General features: G+C 38.8%; 1 protein-coding gene across 1 annotated transcript; it reads left to right on the top strand.

Annotated features, from left to right (window-relative positions):
* The first annotated feature begins 514 nt into the window (after positions 1-514).
* Positions 515-22214, top strand: gucy2ca (guanylate cyclase 2Ca). Its single transcript, XM_048181535.1, has 24 exons — positions 515-1399; positions 5090-5202; positions 5395-5462; positions 5985-6203; positions 6281-6399; positions 9254-9350; positions 9426-9540; positions 9711-9858; positions 9950-10032; positions 12114-12225; positions 12295-12376; positions 13037-13139; positions 13238-13300; positions 13386-13457; positions 14986-15090; positions 15192-15278; positions 16614-16746; positions 17236-17373; positions 18153-18241; positions 19261-19352; positions 19434-19592; positions 21329-21521; positions 21706-21883; positions 22116-22214. Exons 1-23 carry the CDS (start codon positions 1204-1206, stop codon positions 21832-21834), a joined length of 2715 nt encoding a protein of 904 aa, XP_048037492.1. The 5' UTR covers positions 515-1203; the 3' UTR covers positions 21835-21883; positions 22116-22214.
* The last annotated feature ends 2486 nt before the right edge of the window (positions 22215-24700 follow it).

The raw sequence follows: 24700 nt of genomic DNA on the forward strand, positions 1-24700 counted from the left end.
TTGAATGTTATCTGAAGCATCTGAATAAAAGTAGTAACATTTAAAAACATTAGATTAATATAATCAGCAGGGGTTAAAGTGGAACATTTTGCATGAGATGAAAACTACCTGCTAAATAACAATAAAATAATTCTTTTTAACAGTTTTCTTTTAATCAGCGGCCAGCTTTGAAGCTGTTTAGTGGTAATTCTTTAGTTTTCTGTCCTCTTTTTTTTTTTTTTGGAATGAAAAATAATCAAATTTCACATAATCTAACTTGAAAATAATCATTTAGTTTCTAGTTTTAAAGAACTGTCATTAGAATCACACTATAAATGCACTTTAAAAGCTGATGAAGACCATCATAAGATCTTTATTCCACTTGTAATCAGTGTCTTACAGATGAAAGACACAATGTTGTCAAGATTGCAAAGTGTCTCTAATTGAAGAATCACCATCTAATGAACTTAAGAGGTTCTCCAAAACTTAACTTGATCTGGGATCGGATTTCTCATGGGCATCACACCCAACCATCTGTAAACACTCATTCCTGATTCTGAAAAGCGATTTTTTTATGAGCAGATTTACAGACTGCAATCTGTCAGCTTTTATAACACGCAATCTATCTGCCACACATTCAAGTTGCATGCTTTACAGCCCCGAAGGACCTTTGGCCCCTCCAATGTCCCCCATAACATTAATGAACCGCTTAGACCTTCTAGCACATTCTGTCAGCGGCAGAAATAGGGACATATTGGACAGAAACAACCAATCGGTTGTTTGAAACCAGGAGGGTTGAGGTTTATGGGACTTTTCTTCTGAGATATTTGGATTTAACTCAAAGTAGGCAGTAGCTGATGGATCTGCTTTAAGTTAATTGATATGGTCAGTAGATGTCGTCTCTGATCAAACACAAAGCAGAAACTAGAGCGTTGAAGGTTTTTTTCCTCAGATCAGGTTGATGCTGGTTGTTCATTAACGCGCAGAGACACACCTGAGCGCGCATTTCCCCTTCAGGTTCCTGTAAAAACACAAAAGCACAAAAATCTCGCTGCAGTCGGTGTAGGATGTCTTTTCAGAGACATCATGTGATCTGCGTGCATGTGGCCGATGTGGTTGTTGATCGGACATCTCTGGTGGAATTAATCAGGAGTTATGGGCTTCAGGAATGACTGTGGCATTAAACTGAGCGGAGTCATTTGAAGGACACTCACTGTGGACGGGATGTTGGGTTTGTTCTGGTTCTGGTTCGGCTCTGTGCTCTGCGTCTCTGGGTTCGACGTGTTGAGCTGCAGAAACTCCTCCGTCACGTTAAATGTGGTTCTGCTGGAGGATGAAGATTCGCCCTGGAGCCTGAAGTTTGTGAAGGACGTGGTGGAAATGGCTGTCGAAGTGGAGAATCAAAAAAACCAGGATGTAGGTGAGGCAGCTGCATATTCAAACAAAGAATGTTAAGTCCTGAAAATCAAAAATAAAGTACAAGTGGGATGGTCACAGACTAGTCAATTTATTAAATTTTTCATTTTATAAAGAATAGAATAGCGTTCATATTTCAGTCGAACCGCACCAGATTCATTTGGAAGCGAACCTGGACCCATCTTTTCAGAGGTCTTGGTCCACTTCTTTGGTGCGCACCAGGGTTCGAATGGCAGCATTCACACTTATTCCAATGAACTGCAATAACAGAGCATGCACCAGGGTTTGGTTTTTTTTTTTTTTTTTTTTTTTATCAAACCAAACCTGCCAAGTGTGAACAAACCCTAACTTATATATGGGGTATATTTAGTCAAGACTAACTTGACTGCTTCCTAACCTACACTCTTAAAAATTAAGGTTCCAAAAGGGGGTGTTTGCAGGGGTTCTTGGCAACCCTGCTCTGGGTCAAAATTGGACAAACCCAGCGTTGGGTTAAATATTTGACCCAGCATGCTGGGTTGTTTTTATTAAACTCAACTTCTGATCAAAAATTAATATATTGCTAGCTTAAATTAACCCAAAATACGCTGAAAATTAAAATCATACACAGAATTAGGCTACATGAGTAACGTCACAGGCAACAGTAGTAACCAAAAGGGAACATTTATTAATAAGCAAGAACACTCAGGAATGCACAAAAAAAAAAAAAAAAAAAAAAAAAAAAAAACACGCTGCAGCCCGTTTTCAAAGTTTTCTCTCCTCTCGCTTCACTTCTATTTTGCACATATTCCTGTCGTAAGCGCAGCGGTGTGTTGCCGAAATCTGAGCGGGTGATGTGCCGTTGTTCGGCGTGGGAGCCGCGAACCTCATACCGCTGCTCCGCGTTTCTCATAACCGAAAGATATCGTGGCATGCTCCTTATAACCTGAACATAAGCAAACAGTATAGAGTTCTGAGAACATTGGCCTGTTGCATGAAGCTAGTTGAACAAACTCTGAGTTTCAGAGTAGGTTTTGAGTTGACAAATCCAGATAAATCCAATCTGGTTTAGATCAGGATCAACTGTTTCACAACGCTTGGTATAAACTTGCTCTGTCAACTCAGGTTTAATCCAGAGTTTGCAAAGCGCGTGCACCTGAAAGTGTGACACGTGCGGCCAACAGCCAATCACACGGAACAAGGAGAACGTCAGATTTATTCACTTCTCACGAGAGAGCTACGCAATTCATGTCTGTTTCGGAAATTAAGAGATCATTATGAAAAATATGAAATTAAACACATTACAAAGCAGGAATAAACACTGATGTAGTGAAAATTTGAGAAGGCAGCTGAAAGATAATATCTGACTATATCAATGCATGTGAATCAAACAAATAGGCCGAATAATTAATATAGTTTCACAAAGAGCTCAAAAGAATACATGTAAACTTTATCTGTTTAAAAGATTTATATATTATGCATGTATTATATTTATTTTAATTTAAAAGCAAAGTTTAATATTGTCAATTAATATAATAGCCTAATTATATGAATATGTCATATGAATTATTCATAGTTTTAATTTATTTAATATAAATATAATAAATAATTAGCAGCAAAATATGAGCAATTTTGTCTCAAAAGGTTTTCATTATAAACTGCTTTAATTTGGAGCAAGAGATACAGGGGGAGTGGCTTTATTGCATCAGATACATGTCACTTAAAGGTGCTAAAGAGGATGTTTTGTTTTATAAATTTTTGCAATATTACTTGAAACTGTCTTTACTAACTGATAAAAGACTATTTATTAGGTGCACTGAAAGGAATAATATTAATATACATCATCTGTGCACGAGGTAGGGCCTTAAAAACGTCAGCCAATCGTTTACGCGATCATCGCGTAAACGATTGGCCCTCTGGCTTGTCAATCACTGCCATGACGATCCATGTGAGAGACGCGCGGCTGCGTGCTCCAGTAACTTTCCACATTCCACAGGCGCCACATGCAATGTTTTTGTCAGGAGACAGGAATAAGAACTGCAGATTATGAGTTACCTGCGGTGAGTCCGACATAATGAATCCACGGCTTTAAGTTGCTCACACACTTAACGATTGTAAGGCCGATTATGAATGTAAATTGATACTTATGACTGATCGCGCTCAAACGCGTCCAGTCAGAGCCAATTGCTTTCAGTCTGTGATTACAGTCGGTGTTCAAATTCCATGTGAAAGTATATAAATCTGCTTCAGGAGCAGGAAACAATCGCTGTATGTTGAGCATAGTCAGAATGTTTTAGCTAGTCGTTAAATGTGTGCCCGGCTTAATAACACGCCGAATGCCGGTGGTAAACACTCGTGTTCCAATACTCGTGCACAAGTTTTGGGAGGCGTTCCCTCTAAATGAGCTGTGAAGGAGGGGGGTTGTTCTTACCCATGCGCTCATTTAAAAAACTCAGTCGACAAAAAGAACCTCTTTAGCACCTTTAAAGGCCATGAACACACCTAGCTGACGCCGACGAACTAGTGGTGACGAAAGCAGACTGTGGGGTTGGCTCACGTCGGCAGCGTCTGTGTCCAAAGTTGCCCTGACACACCAAACCAACGCTAGACAGCCGACGGCCAAGTAGCATGTCAGTTCTGCGCCTGCGTGAGATTAAATGCCTTTCCGTACCAGCAGGTGGCAGTATCTGAACAGCCAATCAGAATGATCAGATGGCCCAACGGACCGACGAGTTCCGCCAGCGATTCAACATTTCGAATCGGTCGGAAAAAAGCCGACGAGGACCAACTTCAGCCGACGGTGCGAAACACACTGAGAAAACTTAGTCGGCCGACGAAGAAAAACTGCCCGACGACCGACCGTCGGCTTGGTGTGTTCCTGCCTTTACTCACAGCTGATTGGTCGAGTTTGGGTTTGTGATCTCTAACCCAGAATAAATCCTGTTCCGGAGCAGGTTAGCTGTGTAGCGTAAGTTACCATAGCAATGAACCCCGCTAAAAACCAATCCACCTTCATGAGCCTGAAAAAACAGAGTTTGCTCAAACCAATCTTGAACTTACCTGGGTAGAAACTGAAACCGGCTTTGTGCAACAGGCCACATATTTTACCGAAGTAAAGCACCAGTTCAGCAGTATTGAGATCTCCTCTCTCCTGACGAGGATGCAAAAACACCACACTAACCCAACAGCTGGGTTGTAGTAACGGTTGTTGTTGGAGGGCAGGTGGGCAGGAGTGTATTATTTCAGCTGTCAGTGAGATTGACCAGCCTCTAACCCAATGGCTGGTTTACACAAAAACTATTTAACAATAGAAAAAACAGCTCAACAAAATGACCCAACAGTCTCAACCCAACGTTTTCTAGAGTGCATAAAAGTAGTATTTAGGTTTTCCAAAACGACCTTTTAGTTAACAGTTCTTAAAAGAACCTTTTTTTCTTAGTGTAAAGAATAATATTTTTCCACTTTGAAGAACCTTTTGTGCATTGGAAACCTTTAACATCCTTTAAAAAATTTTCATTGAACCATCAATGCCAATAAAGAACCTTTATTTTTAAGAGTGCACCAGTTAAGTGCCCAATAAAGAAATACAATCTATTTAAACTCCATGCTAATAGAGGCATGAAGTCAGATTGAGAAGAAAACAAACACCAGAGGAGCTTGACCTGATGTTGAATAAAGTTAATGATTCAAACATGGTGGTTCGTTGTTCTTGTAGGCCTAGACTTCCAGATCAAGGTGCTGTTCAGTGGGTTCAACACGACGCATTACCGGCGCAGGGGTTGCGGCAGCAGTACGTGCGAGGCTGTGGAGATCCTCAAATCACTTTACGTGAGTTCTGCTTCACTGCCATCAGCTCAAAGGACGTTTGAAGGACGTTCAGGTTTATTAAAACTGTCTGTCCTCAGGCACTCTGGTTATGGCACTTCATTATGGTGAAGATTTAAACCAGTGTGGCTGAAACCCTGCAGCACTGATTAACGGTTAAATGTAATGCTGTTTCCTGTTTCTTTTGTCCATTAGAACAAGAGTGAACTCGGATGTGTGATGTTGGGCCCGTCCTGCACATATGCGACGTTTCAACTGGTGGAGTAAGTTTAAGTGAAACAATCAACAAACTGGATTTATCAATAGGCTGATTTTAACTGTTATCCCAAGTATTACATAAAGTGGGGGCAGTCGTGACCTAATGGTTAGAGAGTCAGCCTGGTAACCTGAAGGTTGCTGGTAACCCAGGAAATCGAGGTGCCCTCGAATGGGTTAAATGTAGAGTATAGGTTACCATACTTGGCCTTCACATGTCACTTTCACTTTCAGAATGTGATTATAGTCTTGCAAAAGTAGACCACCAGTATATTTTCATTACTAAAAGCCTTTGCCACCAGGAAATATAACCATAAAGTTTTAATAGGTTAATCATTAACTCTACACTCTACAAAATGCTGGGTTATAAACAACACAAATTGGGCTGAAAATGGACAAACCCAGCTATTGGGTTGTTTTAACCCAGCGTTTGGGTTAAATGTTTGCCCAACGTGCTGGGCAATGTTATTTAAGACTAAGATTTCTTTAATGTCATTGCACCAAATTTGAATGACCCGTCTGTCTGTCAGTCAGGAGGTCGGTCTGACGCTGACTATCCCCATCATCTCGGCTGGGAGTTTCGGTCTTTCCTGCGACTACAAGGAGAAACTGACCCGGCTGCTTCCTCCGGCACGCAAAATCTCAGAATTCTTTGTCCACTTCTGGCACGAGCATTTCAAAAATGTGAAACCGCAGTGGAAAACAGCGTATATCTATAAAAAACCCAACAACACAGAGGAATGCTTCTGGTATGCTCAATAACATACATAAATGACAACACGACACAACAGACACACTCTGAGACGTCCGTCTGTTCGTCCGTCAGGTACATCAATGCTCTGGAGGCTCCGTCCGCTTTCTTCTCCTCCAACATATCCAGAGAGATGCTGAGGAACCAAGGGGATCTGAAGAAAGCTCTGGAAGATAAGAACCGACACAGCAACAGTGAGTAAACATCACATGACCTATCTATCTATCTATCTATCTATCTATCTATCTATCTATCTATCTATCTTTTCTCTGTCTGTCTGTCTGTCTGTCTGTACCCATCTATCTACCTACCCATCTATCAACCTACCCATCTACCTACCCATTTATCTACTTACCCATCTATCTACCTACCCATATACCTATCCATCTATCTACTTACCATCTATCTACCTACCTATCTGTCTACCTACCCATCTACCTATCTATCTACTTACCCATCTATCTACCCATCTATCTACCTACCCATATACCTATCCATCTATCTACTTACCCATCTATCTACCTACCCATCTACCTATCTATCTACTTACCCATCTATCTACCCATCTATCTACCTACCCATATACCTACCCATCTATCTACCTACCCATCTACCTATCTATCTACTTACCCATCTATCTACCCATCTATCTACCTACCTATCTATCAACCTACCCATCTACCTACCCATTTATCTACTTACCCATCTATCTACCTACCCATCTACCTAGCTATCTACTTACCCATTTATCTACTTACCCATCTATCTACCTACCTATCTGTCTACCTACCCATCTACCTATCTATCTACTTACCCATCTATCTACCCATCTATCTACCTACCCATATACCTATCCATCTATCTACTTACCCATCTATCTACCCATCTATCTACCTACCCATATACCTATCCATCTATCTACTTACCCATCTATCTACCCATATACCTATCCATCTATCTACTTACCCATCTATCTACTTACCCATCTATCTACCTACCCATCTACCTATCTATCTACTTACCCATCTATCTACCCATCTACCTACCCATTTATCTACTTACCCATCTATCTACCTACCCATCTACCTATCTATCTACTTACCCATTTATCTACCTACCCATATACCTATCCATCTATCTACTTACCCATCTATCTACCTACCTATCTGTCTACCTACCCATCTACCTATCTATCTACTTACCCATCTATCTACCCATCTATCTACCTACCCATATACCTATCCATCTATCTACTTACCCATCTATCTACCCATCTATCTACCTACCCATATACCTATCCATCTATCTACTTACCCATCTATCTACCCATATACCTATCCATCTATCTACTTACCCATCTATCTACTTACCCATCTATCTACCTACCCATATACCTATCTATCTACTTACCCATCTATCTACCCATCTATCTACCTACCCATATACCTACCCATTTATCTACTTACCCATCTATCTACCTACCCATCTACCTATCTATCTACTTACCCATCTATCTACCCATCTATCTACCTACCTATCTATCAACCTACCCATCTACCTACCCATTTATCTACTTACCCATCTATCTACCTACCCATCTACCTATCTATCTACTTACCCATTTATCTACCTACCCATATACCTATCCATCTATCTACTTACCCATCTATCTACCTACCTATCTGTCTACCTACCCATCTACCTATCTATCTACTTACCCATCTATCTACCCATCTATCTACCTACCCATATACCTATCCATCTATCTACTTACCCATCTATCTACTTACCCATCTATCTACCTACCCATCTACCTATCTATCTACTTACCCATCTATCTACCCATCTATCTACCTACCCATATACCTACCCATTTATCTACTTACCCATCTATCTACCTACCCATCTACCTATCTATCTACTTACCCATCTATCTACCTACCTATCTATCAACCTACCCATCTACCTACCCATTTATCTACTTACCCATCTATCTACTTACCCATCTACCTATCTATCTACTTACCCATCTATCTACCTACCCATCTACCTATCTATCTACTTACCCATCTATCTACCTACCTATCTATCAACCTACCCATCTACCTACCCATTTATCTACTTACCCATCTATCTACCTACCCATCTACCTACTATCTACTTACCCATCTATCTACCTACCCATCTACCTATCTATCTACTTACCCATTTATCTACCCATCTATCTACCTACCTACCCATCTACCTACATACCCATCTACCTACATTCCCATCTACCTGCCCATCTACCTACCCATCTATCTACCTACCCATCTATCTACCCATCTATCTACCTATCCATATATCTACCTACCCATCTATATATCTACCCATCTATCTGCTTACTCATCTACCTACCCATCTATCTACCTACCTACCTTGTAGGGGTGTAACAGTACACAAATATGACAGTTTGGTATTGAAGTCACGGTTCGGAACAGGTTCAGTACAGCAGGGGGGAGAAAAACGAATATAAAATTGCTTCTTCTTTTTTTTTTTATTAAACTGTGGTTTATTGAACAAATTGTGCCTTTCTCTTTATATAAATTAAATCATAATTAGCATTTTTTATGGATAAAAAAAAATCTATCTCAGCTAATGCTGTAAACTATACGGAGCCCTTTCTTGCACATTACTATAATATTAAAGATTACAATTAACAAAAGAGCCCAAACTATTAAATTCAGTTGCTATTTATTTTTAGATATAATTATCAACACTCAAATAATACAAAAAGGTTTTGCATTAACTTCTAAATCTAATTATAAAATTATTTTTCAATTATTTTTGTAGTTTTCCCCCTTCTGGATTGTATGGATAGCCTCTGACTAACTGTATTTGACATCTGACTGTATGAACCGAGCCGTGATGGTTCGGGATGAATATATGTACCATTACACCCCTGCTGCCCATCTACCCACCCATCCATCCATCCATATATTTATAAACATTTATTTTTTCTCTATTGTCATAGCAGTAAACTCTTTGCATCCATGTTTTGATTCACAGTTTTTGTCCTGTGTGGGACTCCAGACGACGTTCTCTCCGCTAAGAAGAACATCAACATTCCTCCAAACGTGGTCTTCGTCCTGATCGACCTGTACAAGTAAGTCTGTGATTCCCATAATCCTGTCTCAGATAACATGACTGTCGCTCGCGCTGACCGTGACATGTCTTTCAGTGAGGGTTATCACACCAACGCGTCCAGCTTCGATCACATGAGAAACGTGCTGGTGGTCACCATGCACAGCAACAGGAGCTACTCCAACCACTCGGCCTGGAAGACCAACGGAACGGTAGAGCATCATCTTCACACTTCTCTCAGTCCGTCTTTCTCTCATTTGTTTTCTTTGCGTTGAGGTTCATGTTAAAGTATCAGTTGATGTAGTTCATTATATGCTTCAAGCTTCTTCTTTTTTTAAATAAATGACGGACCAGCAAATCTCAGTTTCCTCCCGTCCTGCAGGCGCTGAACGATTATGTGGTGGGTTATCATGATGCCGTGGTTCTCTTCGGCAAAACGATGAGAGACAATCTGCTGGCGATGAAGAACCAGCCATTCAGCGAGAGCGGTGGCATCATTGAACATCTCTTCAGGAACACGACGTTCGAAGGCAAGAGCTGAAAAAACAACACCACACTGGATCAGCACTCATTGTTTTGAAAGTTAATATGATACAGTAGATATGATGTGTGTGTGTTCAGGTGTGGGCGGACACTATGAATTAGACGCCAGTGGAGACAGAGATCTCAATCTGTCTGTGGTTTACACATCCAGCTCAAACAAAGTGAGTCAGTGTGTTTTTCTTCTTCTGGAGTCATGATGATTGAACAATGTATTATAAGGCTGTTGCATTTTGGCACAGATCAATTCAATGACTTGTTCACTCATAATAACACTCAAAAGACGCTCATCTGTTACCCTGGACCACAAAACCAGTGATAAGTCGCACAGGCATATTTGTAGCAATAGCCAACAATAAATGTAATGGGTCAAAATGATCGATTTTTCTTTTATGCCATAAAACATTAGGATATTAAGTAAATATCATGTTTAATGAAGATATTTTGTAAATATCCTACCGTAAATATATCAAATTTATTTTTGTGAGTGGATATGCATTGCCTAGGATTTCATTTTGACAACTTTAAAGGTGATTTTCTCAATATTTTGATTTTTTCACACCCTCAGATACCAGATTTTCTAATAGTTGTATCTCGACCAAATAGTATATATCTCAATTTCTAAAAATTGACCCTTATGACTGGTTTTGTGGTCCAGAATCACATTTGTGTTTCCACATTCTGGCATAAATATGAAGAAATGGCCTCAGAATGAATGTGAGCGATTCTTTTGCGTGAATATATTCAAAAGACTCAAGTCACCAAGGATGAATCAAAGCACTACCTCTTATTTTTCGTATGAGTGAATCATTGAAAACTAATAACAAACAAAAGATGCTCATTTGTGTCATGACATATTGGCATAAATATGAAATATGAAATATGAAGAAATGGCGACCTCTTAGTGTTTTCAAACTGGAGTCTGGTTTAGAAAAAAACAGTGCAAAAATGTGAAAATAAATAAATAATAAATTAATATTACTAAATAAATAAATAGATAGATAGATAGATAGATAGATAGATAGATAGATGAATAGATTAAAAAGTTATAATAATTACAGTTAAAATAAATAAATAATACATACAAGGAGGGGGTAATAATTTGGCAGGAGGTCGAAAATTCGACACAACACCGGAAAATTCCGGCAATGGCGGGGAAAGACTTAAAGGGTTAGTTCACCCAAAAGTGAAAATTATGTCATTTATTACTCACCTTCATGTCGTTCTCCACCCCTAAGACTTATGTTCATTTTCGGAACACAAATTAAGATATTTTTGATGAAATCCAATGGCTCAGTGAGGCCTGCTTTGCCAGCAATGGTACTTCCTCTCTCAAGATCCATAAAGGTACTAAAACATATTTAAATCAGTTCATGTGAGTACAGTGGTTTAATCTTAATATTATAAAGCAACGAATATTTTTTGTGCGGCAAAAAACCCAAAATAACGACTTTTTAACAATCTAGCGATGGCCGATTTCAAAACACTGCTTCATGAAGCTTCGGAGCTTTAGGAATCAAATCAGCGGTTCGGAGCACCAAAGTCACGTGATTTCAGCAGTTTGGCAGTTTGATACGCGACCCGAAATCACTGATTCAGCAAAAAAGATTTGTAACGCCCCTAAGGCCTCTATTAAGGTAGAACCACTGTACTCACGTGAACTATTTTAAATATGTTTTTAGTACTTTTATGGATCTTGAGAGAGGACATAATATTGCTGTCTATGCAGGCCTCACTGAGCCATCAGATTTTATCAAAAATATATTAATTTGTGTTCTGAAGATGAATGAAGGTCTTACGGGTGTGGAACGACACGAGGGTAATAAATGACATTATTTTCATTTTCGGGTGAACTAACCCTTTAAATATCCTGTTTTACATTACATCAGATTACAGAAGTAAAATGGGTTTGACTATCATTGTTCACCTCTTTCTTTTTAGCTTTGAAAAGTGCTTGCTTTCTCTCTCATTTATTAAATAAATGTAAAATTTGCATATATATATATATATATATATATTATATATAATTTAATGATTTAATAATGATTGATTTAATGACATAATTAAGTAAAATAATTTATCAAATAAAATTATATATACAATTTTTCCATATGGTTTATGAGGTTTAAGCTAATTAAATCATGAAAATGTAAAATTAAAAATGATTTCCATCAAATAATGTTTTTATCAAATAATTCTAAAACAAAAAACACCCACTAATATATGTATATCTTGTGTTTGTCAGTATAAGACTCTGTTCGTCTACAGCACGTCTCAGAACGAAACAAAGGTAAAAGACACGAATCCTGACCTGTATTGGGACAGATCGCAGCTGCCCAGCGACAGACCCGATCATGGTAATGGGCTCGCATTCTCTTATAAAGCGTCATGTGACAGATGACATCATTCTAACATGTGTTTCTCAGGTATAGAGGTTCAGCACATCATCATGATCGTCCTCGGGCTCAGTGTGGTGATGGCCACAGCCGTCGCTTTCATCTTGTACAGGTACAAAGACACAAAGTCAAAGTTTATTTATATAGCACCATTTAAACAGCAGCAGCTGAACAATGTGCTTTACACTACATCATAAGACATAAAAACAAAACATAAATACAAGAAAGAAGAAATTACATAAATATAAACATCCAAACGGGCCACATTTCACCACAAACACACACACACACACACACACACACACACACACACACACACACACAAACACACACACTATAATATGCTGTTATATTCCATAAAACTCCACACAAAAGCCAGAAACTAGATAGGCCTGTGCAAAAAAAAAAAAAAAAAAAAAGCTTAAAGGGTTAATGGTGTAAAAATGACAAATTTTACCTCTTCCCAACAGGGAAAACCACCAACAATCAGGAATGCATGATTATATGGTGTCATGGATTTGCAATCAAAAAATGTCATTATAATGGAAGTCAATGGGGCAAAAACAGCCATGAACAGTAATGAGGGAGAAAAAAATAAAATCTGATGCTGAACAAAAACTAACAATGCATCAAAACCAGTGTTGTTACTAATCTTTCACATGTCCAAGACTGTGATAAAAGGTAAAAAAATATCCAGTCCTCTCATGATGAGGACAAATGTGAGTATTGAGGCATTTAGTGGGTTCAGACACGTATGTGTTTGTGTTTTCAGGCAGAACAGACGAGTGCGTTTCGATCAGAAGAAATGGTCTCACATCGCCCCGTCACTCATCACACCGCTGGACGACAAAGAGAGAAACCACTTCAGTCTGAGAGTAAAACCGTCCTTCTGTCCATCTATCTGTCGTTACATGTGCAGATGATCTGTGTTCCTCTCAGTGTGATGCTGTCTGTGTGTGTGTGTGTGTCGTAGATCGATGAGGATAAGAAGGGCGACAACAGCGTCCAGATACACAAGGGCCGATACGACAAGAAGGTCTGTGTGTCCCGTCATATGTTGTGTGTGTGTGTTTGTATTGTGTGTATAATGAATGTTTACATGCTTGTCTGTGTTTCTGCAGCCCGTCATTCTGAAGGAGCTGAGAAACACCGACGGAAACTTCTCTGAGGATCAACGAATCGAGCTCAACTCTGTAAAAACCTGTCAAACACGTGACACCCTCAAATCAAAAGAAAAGAAAATCATTATATTTATATTTCACAGCAAAATCCCCAGAGTTAAATCAACTCTGCTCAGATTACATATGGTCCCTCTCTAAATAGTGTTAAAGTAACACCGAAGCAGAGTTAAAGTTAATGAGATAATTAAGTGATTAATTAAGTTATGATTGAGCATTAGTGATGAACACCTGCTGTTAACAAGCAGAATCACCGAAGAGAAACACAATAACTACAAATGACTTCAGCCACAGTCTTAGATGAAATCAACTGAAGATAAAAGACATTAAATCTCTCAGGATCTGATTAAACAACTCCACAAACAGCATATTATCTCATTAACTTTGAACTCTGCTTCAGTGTTATTTTAACTCTATGTAGAGAGGGACCATATGTTCTCTGAGCAGAGTTCTGGGGATTTTGCTGTGTTTAAGCAAATTAATATATTATTTTTATCATAACAGGGTAAAAAACTGAAGTGTTCAGCATTCAAAACAGTCCCAATTGATAAAATAATTATATATGTAAATATTAAGTAATCATGTAAAATCCATTTGGAATATAAAATTTAAAAATAAATTTAAAAGACAAAATAATAATAATAATAATTAGAGATGCACGATATATCGGCCACCATTTTGGTATCAGCCGATATATGTTCATTTTTAATGTTATTGTTATCGGCCAGATTTGGCTGATATATTAAAGCTGATAAATAATGGATTATTTCCTTTAGCTGAGACACTTCAGATGTGCAGTCTTCACAATGATGGTTTTTAATTGCTTGAAATATGACTGAAATCAAGGAAAATACAGTTAAATTAATGCTGATTTAAATAAAATGATATTATTGTGTTACAGTAACGAGAATCTAATTACAATTACAGACAAAAAAAAAAATCATCCTGAAAGTGTGATGAAAATTACAGCACAGTGCAAACAAAATGTTAATTGTGTTAAAAACATGCTAAATTTTCTTCATTTAGAATGTAATTTCTTTACATAATATATACTTTAAAAAAAAAAAAAAATGATCATGGTACTTTTTTTTAATTTATGCTAATTCAAGTTAAAATAAATATAAATTACTGCTCTAGAATGAGTAATAATGAGTAAAGTGTCATGAAAATTATCATAATTATAATATAAATTTGAATTATTATGAAGCCCCAAGGTAATCCACTTTGTGGGTTTGTGAGTTGATCAAGAGCTAATAATGATTTGAATCATAAAAATGTAAAATTAAAGAAAAATTCAGTCAAATTAATAAGATTATTGTAGTTTTTAATATTTTCAATATTTTATGTTCTAGTTTAAGTTTTAGTTGTGTTTTTGTCATTTATATTAGATTTTTTTTTATATATCTGTAATACATATTTCTTTTTTTTTCCCTTTTCTTTGAAGTGTGTCATGAACATGTTTCTGTGAGATTGACCTGGTTATTGTGTTGTTTTCTGAAGACTGTAACTAACCTCTCTCTCTCTCTCTCTCTCTGTCGGTCAGTTGTTGCGTATCGATTATTATAACCTGACCAAGTTCTACGGGACGGTGAAGTTCGAGTGTGGCGTGTTCGGGGTGTTTGAGTTCTGCGAGAGAGGATCACTGCGGGTAAAAGCGTCTCTCTGTTCACACTCGTAAATCACAGGACAAACAATCCCTTCATCATCTTCATTGTCACATGACTCTTGTGTGTCTGTTTGTTCCGTCAGTCCGTGCTGAACGATAAGATCTCATATCCCAATGAGAGTTTTATGGATCTGGAGTTCAAGATCTCCGTCATGTACGACATCGCAAAGGTGTGTGTGTGTGTTTCATCGTGTACACAGTAGACGCTGCTTTTTACTGCTCCGTCTATAAAAATGTACTTGTTCACTCGTTAATGGTTTTATGATGGATCACAGATGGAAACATAAACCTCCTCACGTCACGAATGACTTCTGCTGTAAACAGAAGTGTAGATCTGAACCATAGAAAGGTCCATTTAGAGGTCATGCATGTCGTTTCTTTTTCCAGACAGACCGAATATTTTAATATATTTCTATATCTAACTATATATCAGGGTTATCATCGTTACCTTTTGTGGTAGATTTTCCCCTACGCACCTGACTTAAAGGGTTAGTTCACCAAAAAATGAAAATAATGTCATTTATTACTCACCCTCATGCCGTTTCACACCCGTAAGACCTTCATTAATCTTCAGAACACAAATTAAGATATTTTTGATGAAATCTGATGGCTCCGTGAGGCCTGCATAGCCAGCAATGACATTTCCTTTCTAAAGATCCATTAATGTACTAAAACATATTTAAATCAGTTCATGTGAGTACAGTGGTTCAATATTAATATTATAAAGCGACAAGAATATTTTTGGTGTGCCAAAAAAACAAAATAACGACTTATATAGTGAGGGCCGATTTCAAAACACTGATTCAGGAAGCTTCAGAGCATTATGAATCAGCGTGTCGAATCAGTGGTTCAGAGCGCCAAAGTCATGTGATTTCAGCAGTTTGGCGGTTTGACATGCGATCCGAATCATGATTCGACACAAAAGATTCATAACGCTCCGAAGCTTCCTGAAGCAGTGTTTTGAAATCGGCCATCACTATATAAGTCGTTGTCTTTTAAATTTTTTTTATAAAAAAATATTCACGTTGCTTTATAATATTAATATTGAACCACTGTACTCACATGAACTGATTTAAATATGATTTTAGTAAATTAATGGATTAGTGGGTGTCCATATGGAAAGATTACCATGACGGCACATGCTAGTCGATGAGTTAAATAAACTCCACAGCAACTACATAAATGTATCCACTAACCGTTCAGAAATGTCCAGTTTCATTGTAAAAGTTGTAACTTCTTCCTGAGTCTCTCCATCAGTGTCGACTCCGGTTTGAACAATGTAAGGCTGAACACCGTTACTGACAATCCTCATTTTGGCTGCGTGAGATTCTCCAGCTTTGTTGTTGTTGAGAAGTTTAAGAAATCAGTTGTTTCAATTTTCAGAAATATACTAATGATTATAGGACACACATGGGCTTCTGTATGTTTGGAAGTTGTTATTTTTGTGCTGTGTTGTTCTGTTTTGACCTTTGCCCTCTGCTGACATCACGTCTCTGTGTCATCAGGGCATGTCGTACCTGCACTCCAGTAACGTCGGCGTTCACGGCCGGCTGAAATCCACCAACTGCGTGGTGGACAATCGCATGGTGGTGAAGATCACTGACTTCGGCTGTAACACCATCCTCACGCCCGGGAAAGGTCAGTGAACATGTCACAATATTCCTCATTTAAATAATTCATACACAGAATAAAGGGGCGGGGCCTGGTTGAGTTAGTTAGTAGTGTGTTGAAACTGGCGGTTATGGTAAGGGGCGGGACATTTCCCAAAAACGCTCAAAGCACTTGACCAATCACAACACACTGCTCCAGCCATCCAATCAGAGCACACTGTGTTTTTTAGAAGGAGGGGCTTCATAGAGACTGAACTAAACAGAGTGTTACTGACAGACTGGAAAGAGAGGTGCTGCAACAATGGAGAATATGGGGAAAAAAATTGAACATTCAGGCATGAAAACCTGTTCCAGTAGAGCCCAAAAACAACATCAAGACTTTGAAAAAGGGCATAATAGGTCATCTTTAACATAAAGCTGCTGTTCAGATAGTTTGTGGAGGGTCAGTTTAGTATTCAGTCTCTTTAAGTCATTGAAAACATGTCAAGAAAATAACCGAAGTCTTTCTCTGTGTCAGACCTGTGGACAGCGCCGGAGCACATGCGTGTTCAGGGAATTTCTCAGAAGGGCGACGTCTACAGTTTTGCAATCATCTCGCAGGAGATCATCCTCAGGAAGAGCACGTTTCACACAAGCTATTGCTCCGACACGGCAGGTACAAAGAGAGATCGGAGATATTTAGATTATCTTATACATGTGGATACAAAATATTATGCATTTAGCAGATGCTATAATAAAATTATATATAATTTTACTGTGTGAGTTTGTGGGATGTGGGTTGATAAAAAGCTAATAATCAAATAACAAAAAATTAGTAAGTACAAAACAATTAGGGATGCACAATATATCAGCCACCATATCAGTATCGGCCTATATATGTTCATTTTTATTGTTATCGTTATCGGCCAGATACGAAAATTTGTCCGATATATTAAAGCCGATAAATAATGGATTATTTCCTTTAGCTGAGACACTTCAGATGCACACTGTCCACCATTATGGTTTTGAATTGCTTGAAATATGATTGAAATCACTTCAAAAAGGAAAATACAGTTAAGTGCGAAGTCCAGCGCAAGTCTGTCATATGAGAACATTATAATTGTGTGCTTGGGACATGGCTTTTAATGGTGAAACTCTTTAAAAATGATATCAAAATTTTTAATTTAGATTTATCGGCCAATATATCGGTTATTGGCTTTCAAATATAAAGAAATATCGGTTATCGGTATCGGCGCATCCCTAAAAACAACCAAAATAAGTCACAGACTAAGAAAAATACATATTTTATTTGTTTGCCTACATGTCATGTGACCATTATTCGATGTCCTTCATGGAATGTGAATGTTTATTACATTATTAAACTTAAACATTCACATGTTCTATAAAACACATCTGTTTCTCACTCATTCTTGCATTTGTGCTGTTCTCTTCTAGAGAAAATCTATTGCGTTCAGTATCCACGGGGTCCGAACGTCTTCCGACCGGATCTGAGTTTTGAGTCCGTTGGAGAAACTGAAGCAGAGGTACCTTTACCAAAGATTGTACAATATATACTACAAAAAACAGTTCACTCGTGTTACTAAGAATGGGAGAAACTGGAACACCCAGATATTGCAGTTCTAGCAAGGGAAGCCCCGCCTTCTAAATAAAAGAGCCAATCATGTCACTGTGGCTGCTGTTCGAAGCACCAGTTATCAGGACAACAGTTCTTTTTTGTTCTTCGCTTAGGGGAAAAAAAGAAGTTTGAAATACCAGAGCAGTGATATACTGTTAGCGAACATCCCGACACTGAGAGCGAAGTTTAGATGAATATGTAAAAAAAATATCAATAACAAAATAAACTCAGTGGTGAAAATGACAGTGGTGAGAAAACAGCAGTTAAGAAAGCATCTGATCATTGCGAAGCGGATATGTTTGCATCAGCTCTTCAATTATTTATTTATAGCACTTATTTATTTATAGCATATAGTTTATTTGTTTATAGCACTTTATACTATAGATTGCTTTAAAGCAGCAGATTTACAGTATTAAACATGAAAAAAGAGGTCTAGAATTACAACTTCATTTTCTACTATAAAGCGGCATTTTGTACACCTCAACGGACTCAACAGAAGAAATTAACCAAAGAAGATTTCCATCTCAAAGAAGGCGGAGCCTTAGAGCCACGGCCCACCTTGCATCATCGCCTTGGGAAAATGGAAGTTTGAAGCTGTTTACCAGCTGGAGTAAACTCTTCCAGAAAGTTCACTTTGGCAAGCTGTTTTGAACTCCTCAAACGAACAACAAAAGAACTTGATTTTATTCGTAATGACTTCACACAAGTTTTTTCTTTGATTTCGCTTGAAGTATATTTGGGCCTGTAGGACAGCACACGCACATTTGCTGGACGAACCTAAAATAAATGTTTTTTAATGCTATTGGTGCATAAGAAACAACATTTATGAAATAGTTCATGTCAGATTGTATTGCTGATTTGAAATATGTTAGCAAAATGTGAAATATACACTTATGTAAATGTAAAAACCAACATTTATATTTGTAGCTGTTCGTGTTGATCAAGAGCTGCTGGGAGGAGGATCCAGAGAAGCGTCCCGACTTTAAGCGGATTGAGGGCGCTCTGGGGAAGATCTTCAGGTGCATGAGTGATGTCAGCCGGACACTTGCATTTCATGGAGTCGTGAGCACATACTGACGTGCTGCTGTGTGTTTCCGCAGTAACTTTCATAACCAGGCCAACGCCAGCTACATGGACAACCTGATCCGCCGGCTGCAGATGTACTCCAGGAACCTGGAGCACCTGGTGGAGGAGAGAACGGCTCTGTACAAGGCCGAGAGAGACCGAGCTGATCAGCTCAACTTCATGCTGCTGCCGGGGTCAGACACACACACACTTCATGTACAGCTAACTTCCACTGAGAACACCCTAGCAACTGCTTAGCAACACCCTTGCAATCACTCAGAAGATCTTATTAACTGTCTAGCAACATATTAGCAATCATCCAGGGTATTCTAGCAACTGCCTAGAAATCACAAAGCAATGCCCTAGCAACTGGATAACGATGCCATAGAAATTGACTAGCAATCATGTAGTGATACCCTAGCAACTGCCTAGCAACACCCCAGCAACCACCCAAGACACACTAGCAACTGTCAAACAAACTGCAACAAAATAGCACTGTCTTAACAACTGTTTAGCAACCTCATAGTGATGTTGTAGAAACTGACTAGCAGTCACATTGAAATGCCCTAGCAACTGCCTAGCAACCACATAGAAATGCCCTAACAAGTGCCTAGCAACCACATAGCAATGCACTAGCAACTTCCTAGCAAACTCATAGCAATGCCCTAGTAACTGCCTAGCAACACCACAGCAACCACCCCGAGTACCATAGCAACGCCTTAGCAACAACCTAGCAACACCCTTGCAACCACCCAGACATTCCTAGTAACTGCCTATCAACATATTAGCAATCGTCCAGGATATTCTAGAAACTGCCATGCAGTCACAAAGCAATGCCCTAGCAACTGCATAACAATGCCATAGAAATTGACTTGCAATCACATAGCGATGCCCTAGAAACTGCCTAGCAACACCCTAGCAACAACCCTTGACACACTAGCAACTGCCTAGCAACAAAATAGCAATGTCCTAACAACTGTCCAGCAACCTCATAGTGATGTTGTAGAAACTGCCTAGCAGCCACATAGAAATGCCCTAGCAACTGCCTAGTGATCTCATAGCGATGCCCTAGTAACTGCCAAGCAATACCCCAGCAACCACCCAGAATACCATAGCATCTGCCAAGCAACCACATAGAAATGCCCTAACAAGTGCCTAGCAACCACATAGCAATACCCTAGCAACCACCCAGAATACAATAGCATCTGCCAAGCAACCACATAGCAACTGCCTAGCATCACCCTTGCAACCACCCAGACGATCCTAGTAACTGTCTATCATCATAATAACAATCGTCCATGATAATTTAGCAATTGCCTAGCAGTCACAAAGCAATGCCTTAGCAACTGCTTTGCGATGCCATAGAAATTGACAACATAAACAATCATCCAGGATTTTCCAGTAACTGTCTAGCAATCACATAGCAATGTCCTAACAACTGCCTAGCAACACCCTAGCAACCACCCATGACACACTAGCAAATGACTAGCAACAAAATAGCAATGTCCTAACAACTGCCCAGCAGCTTCATAGCGATGTCCTAGAAACCGCTTAGCAACCACATATAAATACGCTAGTAACTGCCTAACAACCACATAGCAATGCCTTAGCAACTTTCTAGCAAACTCATAGCGATGCCCTAGTAAACTCATAGCAATATCCTAGCAACTGCCTTGCAACCACCCAGACATTCCTAGTAACTGCCTATCAACATATTAGCAACTGCCCAGCAACCACACAGGACATCCCAGCAACTGCCTAGCAACCACATATCAATGCCCTAGCAACTGCCTAGCAACCACATAGCAACTGCTGGGCATCAATCAGGTGTCCATGGGTGAGCAGCAGAAGTGACCCTGATTTAACATGATAAACAGTCTCAAACCCGAGTGCTTGTGTTCTGAGGGTCAGATGTGCGTCTCTCACACAGGCCGGTGGTGCGTTCGCTGAAGGAGACGGGTCGTGTGGAGCCGGAGCTGTACGACGAGGTCACCATCTACTTCAGCGACATTGTGTGCTTCACGACCCTCTGCCATCACAGCACGCCCATGGAGGTGGTGGACATGCTGAACGACATCTACAAGAACTTCGACAGCATCCTCGACCACCATGACGTCTACAAGGTGCACAAACACACATGACGTGTGAAGATGCTCAGAGAGAACATCTAGCAGCCATTTAAATATTCTCTTTTAATATTGATTTTTTTTTAAATTGTTTAATCAAATCATTTTTAAGTAACTGTTTTAATATAAAAAATGAAAGGCAGAATGTGATTAAATAGCCAGAACTTGCCGTTGTGTTCAGGTGGAGACCGATTCGGTGACGCGTACATGGTGGCATCCGGTCTGCCGAAACGCAACGGGAACAGACACGCGGTGGACATCTGTCTTATGGCTCTGGACATCCTGGAGTTCATGGGGACGTTCCAGCTGAGACACCTTGCCGGGAATCCCACTGTGGATCCGTATCGGGATCCATTCAGGTACAGAAACACGGGAAGAAGAAAACTGAGATGATGTTATAGAGGAAACTTCATTCCTGCAACATCTTGTGGCAGTGCCACCTACTGGTCAAAATGCATAAATTAGCCAAAAATCATTCAAGTTCTAGAACCAATTTGCAAATCTTATCTTATACATTTTGCTAAATAAGACAAGATTATAATGTGCAGATGGTGTAATAACTTACTGACTCTTATGCATGTGTGCGTGTAGGTCCATGTGCGGCTGGTGTGGTGGGTAACAAGATGCCGCGTTACTGTCTGTTTGGGGATACGGTCAACACAGCGTCACGGATGGAGTCTACAGGCCTGCGTAAGACACAAACACACACATTCACATAAACACAAATACAAAAACACACTCTTCAGTGAAGCCGCTGATGTGTTTTCCAGCTCTGAGGATTCACGTGAGCGAGTCGACCATCCAGATCCTGCAGCGAACCGACTGTCAGTTTGAGTGCGAGCGCCGAGGAGAAACGTACCTGAAGGTGAGAGGAGAGATGCCAGCCACTTAGTTTCTATCCAATCGCAGGCTCTTATTTCAGTTTCCGTCCAGTCACTGGCTCTTATTTGAGTCCCTTCAGCCAATCACAGTCTGTTGAAGAAGAGTTCACAGTAACAGCAGAGACTCACAATGTGTGTGTTTGTGTTTCAGGGTAAAGGGAAGGAGATGACTTACTGGTTGACTGGAGTCACCGGGCAGAAATACAACCTGCCGACACCACCAACAGCGTAAGACCGCCAACACTCATGTCCCGCAATCATAAAATACTCCCAGAATACACCAGTAGAACACATACACGTGCTGAATTTATTATCAGAACAACATATGGCCACATTTTGAAACAACTTCAATTGTGAGTGTGATGTTGCTTTTATACAACAGTTCAATAAACAAGGCGTTGAGTTACTTACATATCACTACTGAGTCATCAACCAATCAGATCCCAGGACTGAACTGCTGACCCCCAAATATTTTGATCCCCTTGCAAAGAACCCCTTTACTAAATGTAATGTACTAAATAATTGTTTTTTGTAGTTAAACAATGTATATATACTCTACCTATGTTATAGTCATGTCAGATGTATAAACCTGAAGAAAAACATTCAATTCAGATTTATTTTTAAAGGGCCTTTCACAAAATATATCGTAGTGTTCAAAAAGACTGCATTAACCCTTAAAGGATTAGTTCACTTTCAAATTAAAATTTGCTGATAATTTACTCACCCCCATGTCATCCAAGATGTTCATGTCTTTTTTTCTTCATTCGAAAAGAAATTAAGGTTTTTGATGAAAACATTCCAGGATTATTCTCCTTATAGTGGACTTCACCGGAGCCCAAACGGTTGAAGGTCCAAATTACAGTTTCATTGCACCTTCAAAGCGTTCTACATGATCCCAGACGAGGAATAAGGATCTTATCTAGAGAAACCATCACTCATTTTCTAAAAAAATTTTTTTTAATTTTGTACGTTTTAACCATAAATGCTCATCTTGAACTAGCTCTCTTCTTCTCCTCTATTATAATTCCAGCAGTGTAGACACTGCTAAGTGTATTACTGCCCTCCACAGGTCAAAGTTTGAACTAAATTGTCATATTCAATATGCTAGTGCAAGTATATAACAATTAGTTCAAACTTTGACCTGAGGAGGGCAGTAATACATGGATGACATGGGGATGAGTAAATTATCAGGAAATTTTAATTTGAAAGTGAAATAATCCTTTAATCGTCGATTATGTAGGGTTACGTTAAAGGTCAATGGGGTCAGATAGACCCCAAACTTTTACAGAGCGATTGCATAAGGAAATATACATTTTTTATATGATAAACTATATATATATATATATATATATATATATATATTTTTTTTTTTTTTTTTTTTTTACTTATCACCTATGCATTTATGCTGTTTTTGTGGATATTTGGTAGTTTTTTACCTATTTACTGCACAATTACTTAACTACGCCATAAACTGGCTTATTAAAATTTGATTTTTAATGAACAAATCACTTTAATGATGAACTTTAATTAAATCTAAATTGTATTTGGACATTGCTCTATGTGTTAGGGATAGAATACTGCCATCTACAGGTTTGTGGAAAAACTTTAGGAATTATAGTTAAAGAAAGAAAGTGCAATGACCACATATATCCAGTAGAAGTCAATAGAGACTAATTTAGTTTTCACTTCATCTTATATATATATATATATATATATATATATATATATATATATATATATATATATATATATATATATATATATATATATATATATATATATATATATTGTGAATATATTTTTAAATATTCGAAAATGCATTCAAAATCTGAATTTTTGTATTTATTTTTGTTGTTGTCTGATATATTTTGAATTGTTTGCTTTCGCAAATTATTATACCATATCGAGCCCAGATTTTTTGTGCGTGTTTAGATCAATTATTTAGGAAAAGTCACAGAGTCTCAAGAGATGAAGGGAAGCCTTTTTAAAAACGAAGGAATCTTTCAATGGGGTCAGCTGGACCCCAAGGACTGATTAAGGGTTAAAAATATTTATTTAATGTTAACTTTAAAGTTCTTTTGAACCCCCTGCTGTTAAAGATCACTGATGATCACACACATTGAATCTTTCTGTGTGCGTTTTGATCCCCAGAGAGAATTTCCAGCGTCTGCAGCAGGATCTGGCCGAGAGGATCGTCTCCACGTTAAACAAGCGCGGGAACGAGCGGCGGAAAACTCTCTCCACGCGGCAGCGGCGAACACAGAGACACAGCAGCGAAGGGCAGCTCGAATACCT

Source organism: Megalobrama amblycephala, linkage group LG1, assembly GCF_018812025.1.
Source record: "Megalobrama amblycephala isolate DHTTF-2021 linkage group LG1, ASM1881202v1, whole genome shotgun sequence".
NCBI classification, from domain to species: Eukaryota; Metazoa; Chordata; class Actinopteri; order Cypriniformes; family Xenocyprididae; genus Megalobrama; species Megalobrama amblycephala.

Bases quoted from the DNA above. Each gene is read 5' to 3' on its own strand.
- gucy2ca (XM_048181535.1), top strand. From the start codon at position 1,204: ATGTTGGGTTTGTTCTGGTTCTGGTTCGGCTCTGTGCTCTGCGTCTCT. The intron at 9,351-9,425 runs GTAAGTCTGTGA...CATGTCTTTCAG, and splicing joins GTCCTGATCGACCTGTACAA to TGAGGGTTATCACACCAACG. The intron at 15,279-16,613 runs GTGTGTGTGTGT...CTGTGTCATCAG, and splicing joins TCATGTACGACATCGCAAAG to GGCATGTCGTACCTGCACTC.